Genomic DNA, 9,430 nt, shown 5'->3' with positions numbered 1-9,430 from the left:
AAGTTATCTATGCTATCCAGGTACACCCCCCCTGTCACCTACTTTTTAAATTCTATAAATATGATTGTCATTGTAAATTACACCTGTGTTTGAGAATGCTTGGGATGTCTTGATATTTGTTACGTTGTTTGATTATTCATGATAAAATGCATGCTGAGTGATATATTATCTAAACTAATAATTGATGTTTTATAATAGCGCTTAAGAAGTGGTTCAGGTACGCACCCTGAACCTTCTATATGATTGTGATTGATTTTCTTGTTAACATGTTATTTTAAAATCACCAAGCTTACTTAGGTATCTCTAATTAACCGATTAATGGCCACACTTCCCTTAATTTAGTTAGTAGAGACCTCTTTAGGGCTTAGAGGGGTGCTACCTCCTAGAGGTACCTTCCCAATAAGTAACCCGATCCCCGGACCTAGACTCAGGTTTCTCAAAGACATGCCTTTTTTCAAAACTATGGAGTCACTTTTTAAGGTTTTTCTTTCTTGTTTTATTTTCCCTTTAAAATAAAAAATAAAATAGGTGGCGACTCCAACTTTTTTTCCAAAAATCAATTTTTCACAAAAACAAAATAAAAAGCGAGTCTCGCCAATCGAGTGGGAATGCACGTGAAAAATGCGGGTCCACAGTAGCACACACCTCTCTCCAATCCAAGCATGTGCTACCGCTAATTGCAACACGATCAATCGGTAAGCCTAAAATAATGCTAACATCCTAAAGTGTGATGGTACACTCTCCCTGAGTTATATGGAAAGTGTCGGTCTCAAGGCGTCATCTCTCTATAAATGTTGTAATAAGGTGTCAATCCAATTAAATGAAACCTAATTGAGTAACATCGTAGAATCCAGATTGTTGCAAATATGGAATAAGGCGTGCATCTAAAACACTATTACGATAGAAACTGGTTTCACGATGTTGACAATGGAGCTCCTAGGATCATTTCTTGCCCATATAAGTGAAGATCGGTGTACTTCCTGGTTATACAGAACAGAACAATCTACAGGTCTAGGATCCATGACAATATATTCCCTACATCATTTAAATAATTTCATTAGTTTATTATGAGACATTGCAATGACATTATGTGGAAATAACTCAATGTTCATCTTTAATGTTACAAAAAAACTTTCATTTAAATAGTAAAATTTTCAACTTGAACTTACAATATCATTGAGTGGTTATGTTAGAAGACTCCCCTCTATTAGGACATCTTTGATGATTGTGACCCTCCTATTTACAAAGCCCACATCAAACTTTGACACTTAGTTATCTCCAATCCATTTCATTCCTAGTCCTTGAAGATCTTGGTCTTCCTTTATCATGTACCAGAGTTGGATTAAGATGAACAATTGGAAAATTAAGTTCTAGCCAATAGGATTAATGTGGAATTGGATTGAATTGTGGTGTATAACAACCAATACATTCTTCCTATAATGTTTGTCAACAAATTGCCAACTATCAATCCTTGCATGTGCACTTACAGCTAGCACATGTGAACATGGGATACCAAATGATTGTCATTTATTACAAGTACATGTTCCTTCTTTCAACTTCACAATTTATATATTGTTTCTTTTATCCATATGAAATCCATGGGGAGTAGTTGTCACTTCAAATATCTCATTTGAACAATGACAGATTTTGACAGTGTGTCCACTAGCCCTTGACTCATATTTTGTTATTTTGTTAATGGCATAGGAAGTGTACAAATCTCTATTTACAATTCGAGTTTGTATCTTTGCTCGACGAGTCTTGAAATATGAAACACAATGATAGAAAGTTAATAAAACAAGAGCAGTGATAAACAACATCCTAGCCTCCTTAAGCACTCCATTTATGCATTCAACAATATTTGTAGTCATCCACCCATACCGATGTACTCCATCATATGCCAAAGTCCATTTCTTTGTGTCCAACTTGTTAAACCATTCTAAGCATTTCTAATCTAATCATTTTAACTCAATCATACATGACTCATACTTTCGTGGTTGACGTTGAGACCCAACTCTATACACTAAGTCTTTTAACATCTTATTTCTATATTTATCATTGAAGTTTTTTGCCATATGCCTAAGACAATATCAATGGTGTGCATAAGGTGAGTTCCATCCAACACTAAGATCCCTAACGGTGGCTTGTATTCCTGCTTGACGATAAAAAATGAGACATATGTCTTCTCGTTGCATGACTTGACTCCTTAATGTATAAAGAAACCAAGACCAACTATTTGGTGATTCATCTTCAACTATTTCAAATGCAAGAGAGAAGATATGACCATCAACATCGATTGATGTTGTAATCAAAAGTTTCCCTATGTATTTTCCATATAAAAAAAAGTACCATCTATTTGTATTACTGGTCTATAATGCTTAAATCCTTCAACACATGCCCCAAAAGCCTAAAACACACGCATAAAACATACATTTCCATTGCAACCTACTAGTACTGATGTCTTCCAAAGAACCTTAGTCCCAGGGTTAGTTAGTTTAACGATATTCATCCACCTAGGTAAAGTTTGGTAAGATTCATCCCAATCACCAAATATCCTTATGATTGTTTTTCTCTTTGCTTCCCAAATCCTCTTGTAATGAACATTATAACCAAATTTATCTTTCATTATTTGATGTAATGCAACAATTGAAATTGTGTGATCACTTTGGACTACATTTTAAACTTCTCGTGTAATCAATGTGGAGTCTAATTGTGAGCGGTCTTGTGATAGTTTAGGGTAAACACAAGTATGAGGATATGTGTACTTTGTTATCTCAAACAAACCATGAGATTTACGATGACATGCACAAAGCCTCTAATTACAACCCTCATACCACTTTTTGCACTTTATAACCCACATATTTGGATCAGATTCAATAATAATCAAATGTTGATTCCTACATATGGAATAACGTTTAACAGCATATTGTAAGTCTACCTTACTCTCAAACCACAAACCCTTAAACAATTCATCTGATTCATTCCATAATCCAGTGTGTGCTGTCAAATCCTTGTCGGCCATGGAGTTAATTACATTCCAATTCAATTCTCTAAATATTGGGGAAAGGACATCATGTCCACCACCACTTAGAAATTATGCATCATTTTATGTATTTTCATTATCCTTCATGTCCATAATATCCTCATTATCATTATCTTTATCAAAGAACTCCACATTGTCATCATCATTTCTAGGTAAAATATCAACATAATTTTCAACTGTCATTACAATTGAATCAGTGACCCATATCAAATCTACCCTAACTATAGGTTCCATGTCATTATCATAACTTTGCATATACGTAGGAGAAGATGTGTTATTCTCTACCATTTGTTGACTTGGACCTACATCTTCAATATGCATTGGGGTAGTAAAGTTACTTGGCATGGAGTGATGATCAATTGAAGAAGTTTGATAGTACATTTCAATAGTATTTGGAGGAAGAGATTGTGCAACAACATTAAACATTATGCTCACATCACCTTCATCTCAAATAGGCAAATGGACATAATTAATAGTACCAAATGATTGGTCCCAGTCAAAGCCTCAAAGTTTTATCGTAGAAACAAGTATGAAAGTGACAGGAAAAATATTCTCCCCTTATTACTCAGGCTTCAGCCTCTTTAAATACAAGAAGGTCCTAACCAACATGAATAACAAATAGCAGAAATAAGAGGAAACAACCCCTACAATCAAGGAAGACCCACTCTCCCATTATTTTAGCCACGACTGGAACGAAAATAAAAACAACAATTAATCAATAAAGTTATTGACTTCTTCAACCGAAGCCTATGCAGTATATTTTGGATTTGGATGCCTTTCCCGCCTTGGTCTGGAACTTCTTGTGCCAACTTGACTCTCATCAATACTCCCCCTCTCAATGAGAACCTTGTCCTCAAGGTTCAGATTAGGAAAGCTGCGCAGGAGCTGCTGGGAGTCTTCCCAAGTGGCTTCTTTTTCTGGTAAGCCTTCCCACAATACCAAACTCTCGGAAGCGGAGGTTGAGCCCTTATTAACCCATCTAGTAGACAACACCTTTCGTGGTTGTAAGCGAATCACGCCTTCTTCTGTCAGTGGTGGAAGTTCGTCATTGGCAATAGCAACCTCCCCTATTTTTTTCTTAAGCAACGACACATGGAACACCGGGTGTATCCGAGATCCTGGCGAGAGCTTCAATTTATAAGCTACCGGTCCAATGCGCTCTTCAATCTGGTAAGGCCCGTAATAACGATTGGATAATTTGTGTGAAGTTCGGCGGAAGACCGACTGTTGCCGATAAGGCTGTAGGCAAAGATAGATCCAATCGCCAACCTCAAAATTGACTTCACGCCGTTTTTTATCAGCTGCTTACTTCATGCGATTATTTGCTGCATGTAAATGCGCCTTAAGTTCCTGAAGCAGCTCATCCCGTGCTGTCATCTGATCATCAAGCTCTTCGATGGGGCATGAGCCAATTTCATAACTAGGAATGGCTGGCGGAGGACGGCCATACAGGGCTTGGAATGGAGTCATTCCAATAGAGGAATGGTAGGTGGTATTGTACCAATATTCGGCCCATGGAAGAAGAGAATTCCAATGACGAGGCTTGTGGTGCACAAAACAGCGAAGGTATTGTTCAATGCAACGATTCACGATCTCGGTTTGGCCGTCGCTTTGGGGATGATAGGCGGATGTCATGCGTAGCTTGGTGCCTGACAATTTGAGAAACTCTTGCCAAAAATTACTAATAAACACAGGATCTCGGTCGCTAATAATAGAGCGTGGCATACCATGCAACTTGACCACCCCTTCCACAAACTTGTTAGCAAGGGTTTTGGCAGTGTAAGGGTGAGCTATTGCGATGAAATGAGCGGACTTACTTAGCCTATCAACAACAACCATGATTGAAGTCTTCCCATCTGATCGAGGTAGGCCATCGATGAAGTCCATTGTGATATCATCCCAAACTTGACAAGGAATGGGTAAGGGCTGTAAGAGACCTACCGGAGACATAGTTTCTGCTTTAGCGTGGCATACCATGCAACTTGACCACCCCTTCCACAAACTTGTTAGCAAGGGTTTTGGCAGTGTAAGGGTGAGCTATTGCGATGAAATGAGCGGACTTACTTAGCCTATCAACAACAACCATGATTGAAGTCTTCCCATCCGATCGAGGTAGGCTAAGTCTTCCCATCCGATCGAGGTAGGCCGTCGATGAAGTCCATTGTGATATCATCCCAAACTTGACAAGGAATGGGTAAGGGCTATAAGAGACCTGCCGGAGACATAGTTTCTGCTTTGGCTTTTTGGCACACATCGCAAGCCGCCACGTACTGATGGACTGAACGGCGCATAGAGGGCCAATAAAATTGCTGGGAGAGTCGTTTATAGGTCCGCAAGATCCCAGAGTGTCCACCTATTGGAGTGTCATGAAATTCACGCAGGAGACGGTGAATTAGAGGCGAACCTGGTGGCACCACAATGCAATTGTTGTAGCAGACCAGTCCATTGCGCCATTGGTAAGGTTGTCTTGGTTGTTTTGTGGCTAGCTGCCCAATACGTTGCATGTATGGGTTAGAGTTTGCTTCACGTCAAATCTCATCCCAAACTTGTACCTGAGGAACAAAAAAAACATTTAAACATGGACTGGTCATGTTCCGGGAAAGTGCATCAACTGCTTGGTTGGTTTTCCCCGGTTTGTATACGATCTCATAATCGTAGCCCACCAACTTGGACATCCATTTCTGCTGCTCAGGAGTTAGAATTCGTTGTTTCAAGAGGTATTTCAAGCTCCGCTGGTCAGTTTGAATGGTGAACCTCCTGCCAAGGAGGTAAGGTCTCCAAGTTTGTATCGCCACAATGATTGCCAACATCTCACGAGCATAGGTTGACAAGGATTGTTTGGAAACTCCCAGGGCACGGCTCATGAATGCGATTGGGCGCCCATTCTGAGATAAGACAGCACCAATTCCATCACCCGAAGCGTCGGTTTGAATGACAAATGGCGAACTGAAGTCGGGTAAGGCCAGTGTAGGAGTAGTGGTCATGGCCGCCTTAAGATTCTCGAATGCTTTCTTTGCAGCTTCATCCCACTGAAATTTTCCTTTTTTAAGGAGATTAGTGAGTGCACGAGCTATAATGCCATAATTGTGAACGAACTTACGGTAATATCCAGTAAGTCCTAAGAATGCCCGGAGCTCGGTGACTGTTGTCGGTCGTGGCCAATCCAACATTGCTTGGATCTTCGATTGGTCTACTTTCACACCGTCAGCAGAGATGATATGGCCTAAGTATTCGAGCTCGTGTTTCCCAAACTCGCATTTTTTAAATTTGACAAAGAGTTGGTGTTGCCGCAGCAGCTTAAATATTGTCTTCACATGTTGTAGGTGCTCCTGCCAAGACGAGCTGTAAACCAGTATATCGTCAAAAAATACCAGCACAAACTTATGAAGAAAAGGTCGGAAGACTGAGTTCATCAAGGCTTGAAATGTGGACGGGGCGTTGCATAGCCCAAACGGCATCACTAAATATTCATAGTGTCCGTTGTGTGTTCTGAATGCCGTCTTGTAAATGTCAGGTGGATGAATTCGCACTTGATGGTAACCGGCAGTGAGATCGAGTTTAGTAAAATAGGCAGCTCCATGAAGTTCATCCAGCATGTCTTCTACTGTAGGAATTGGAAATCTGTCTTTTATTGTTGCCGCGTTCAAGGCTCTATAATCTGTGCAGAACCGCCAGGATCCGTCTTTCTTTTTTACCAAGAGCACTGGTGAAGAGAATGGACTGGAACTGGGGCGAATCAACCCCGAATTCAACATGTCACTCACTTGCCGCTCAATCTCGTCCTTCTGGAAGTAGGCATAGCGATAGGGTCGGACGTTGATTGGGTCGGTGCCCTCTTTCAGAGTGATTTGGTGCTCAATATCTCGTTGAGGAGGCAGCTGTGAGGGTGCCTGAAAAATATCATCGAATGCCTCGATTAATTCTTTGAGTTCTTGCTGTACAGGCGTTGAATTGCCCTCTTCTGTAGCATATATGGCAAATAGAGCATGTCCTTGGCGAGCTTCCTTAGAGAGGCATTGAAAATCTACAGGTTGGATGGGTGTTGTCCTGAGTCCCTGCAACACACAATTTTGGCTCCTCCACTCAAATTCCATGGTGAGATTTCTCCAATCGCAAACCACCGAACCTAACAACTCAAGCCATTGTACTCCCAACACTAAATCCAGACTGGTTAGTGGTAAAGCGAAAAGAGTTAAGGAAAAAAAAAACTCCCCCGAGTGATACACATACTGTCTCGTATTTCCATTGGCACTGCATTGGTGTTCCGTTGGCGACGCGTACCGGAAAAGGCCGGGTGGGACCAACCGGAAGCTGTAACATGGTGGCCATTTTCTCACTGATAAAGTTATGAGTAGAACCACTATCTATCAACGCCACAAGCTGATGTTGCCCAATTTGCGCATAAATCCGCATGGTTCGGCTTTCACTCCAACCCACCAAAGCATAGAGGGAGATTTCAGGTTCTTGTTCCACCAAAGGTTCTTCCATTTCACTGGATTCCCACCCCAACTCGCCTTCCATGAGGAGTAGCTGCGGCTGGCGGCATTTATGTCCAAGGGTGTAGCGCTCATCACAACTGAAACAAAGGCCAAGACTTCGCTTCTTGCGTATTTCCTCCCAACTGAGTCGCTTGGTTGTCAGTGATCCCTTTGAATTCTGTTGTGTGTTTCTTTGTATCTGGGGAGTGTTGGGTTGGGTTCGCCTTTGGCGTTGTAGCTGTTCATCCTTCATGCGAGCTAGGCTAATGGCTTCTTTTAGTGATTTAGGTCGAAACATTCGTATTCCATCAGCAATGGACGGATGTAACCCACCCATAAACGTGCCCACCAAAGCCTTTTGAGTCCATCCCTGAACCTTGTTGACAAGCCTCTCAAATTCCCGCTGGTAGTCTTGGAAAGTCCTGACCTGTTTGATCTTAGATAGGGCCTCATCAAAGTCTTCACACTCAGTAGGTCCAAAGCGGGCCCACAATTCCTCCTCAAAGACTTCCCAGGTTATCTCGGCCTCCTCCTCTGCATAAGCCCGCTTGGTGGCTTGCCACCACTCATTAGCTTCATCCTCCAAGTGGTAGGCAGCGTACTGCACCTTTTGTGTTCCAGGTGTTTCTTGGTAATCAAAGAATTGTTTGACTTTGGTAAGCCACATAGTTGGATCCCCTGCTGCAAATCGTGGGAATTCTAGTTTGGCAAATTTGGATTGAAACATGGGTGTACTGTTTTCTGCCCTTCCCGAGTGATGGCTGTCGCGGCGCCGCCCTCCGGTAGATCCGACGACTTCCTCCCTGGAGATTGAGACAGTTTCCATCACGCGGTGTAGTGTGGTTTCCAGTTGTTGGAACTTATCGGCCATACCCATCTCAATGCGGCTGACATTGTCGTGGATTGAGCCAATTCCAGCCTCTAATTGCTCAATTCTTTCCTTGTTGGAAGCCATTGTTGATTGGCTCTGATACCAAATGATTGGTCCCAGTCAAAGCCTCAAAGTTTTATCGTAGAAACAAGTATGAAAGTGACAGGAAAAATATTATCCCCTTATTACTCAGGCTTCAGCCTCTTTAAATACAAGAAGGTCCTAACCAACATGAATAACAAATAGCAGAAATAAGAGGAAACAACCCCTACAATCAAGGAAGACCCACTCTCCCATTATTTTAGCCACGATTGGAACGAAAATAAAAACAACAATTAATCAATAAAGTTATTGACTTCTTCAACCGAAGCCTATGCAGCATATTTTGGATTTGGATGTCTTTCCCGCCTTGGTCTGGAACTTCTTGTGCCAACTTGACTTTCATCACACTTCCATTTGGAAAGGGAACTAGATATCAGAACACCATATTTAACTTGGTGTAAGTATGATTAATATTCAGAGCATAACACAATTTTGTTTCTAATTTGTCAAATGCTATCATACTATTGATTGAAACACTTTTATCAGAAAGAAGATTATAACATACCCCAAATTCATAGTCAATAATTTCACCACTAGTATAACACAACACTGTGGTGTAACCATCCATTATCAAACCTATTTAAAATATCAACAAAGAAGTATCATCATCAATAAACTTTATGATAATGATTGATATACAATATGTATTTTGCAAATTTATTTTACTAATATTATGGCGTATTATCCATTATTAAATCTATTTTTTAAAAGTCATATTTTTCAAAAATAAGAATAGATGGCTACTATTTTTATTGTTACATTATTTACATTTAAATAAATCAAATAACATTTTAGTTTTATTTATACTTTTATTTATTTATTTATTTATATATATATATATTTAGCTCTCAATATCTTACATGAATTTTTTCAACAATTTAAGACTAATATTAATTTTTTTTAAATATATAAGATAAATTCATAATTCTGGATAATGTT

General features: G+C 40.2%; 1 protein-coding gene across 1 annotated transcript; it reads right to left on the bottom strand.

Annotated features, from left to right (window-relative positions):
• Positions 1-5,000: 5,000 nt before the first annotated feature.
• LOC104880969 (uncharacterized) lies at positions 5,001-8,473 on the bottom strand. Its single transcript, XM_010659327.1, has 3 exons — positions 7,271-8,473; positions 5,593-7,095; positions 5,001-5,393 (listed from the first exon to the last, which is right to left on the bottom strand). Exons 1-3 carry the CDS (start codon positions 8,471-8,473, stop codon positions 5,001-5,003), a joined length of 3,099 nt encoding a protein of 1,032 aa, XP_010657629.1.
• Positions 8,474-9,430: the final 957 nt, after the last annotated feature.

This window comes from Vitis vinifera, chromosome 12, assembly GCF_030704535.1.
Source record: "Vitis vinifera cultivar Pinot Noir 40024 chromosome 12, ASM3070453v1".
Lineage (NCBI taxonomy): Eukaryota > Viridiplantae > Streptophyta > Magnoliopsida > Vitales > Vitaceae > Vitis > Vitis vinifera.
Note: the sequence above shows the minus strand (reverse complement) of the source record. Positions and strands in the feature narration are given on the sequence as shown.

Bases quoted from the DNA above. Each gene is read 5' to 3' on its own strand.
- LOC104880969 (XM_010659327.1), bottom strand. From the start codon at position 8,473: ATGGCTTCCAACAAGGAAAGAATTGAGCAATTAGAGGCTGGAATTGGC. The intron at 7,096-7,270 runs GTATGTGTATCA...TGTGTGTTGCAG, and splicing joins GCCAATGGAAATACGAGACA to GGACTCAGGACAACACCCAT. The intron at 5,394-5,592 runs GTACAAGTTTGG...ACACTCCAATAG, and splicing joins ATGTTTTTTTTGTTCCTCAG to GTGGACACTCTGGGATCTTG.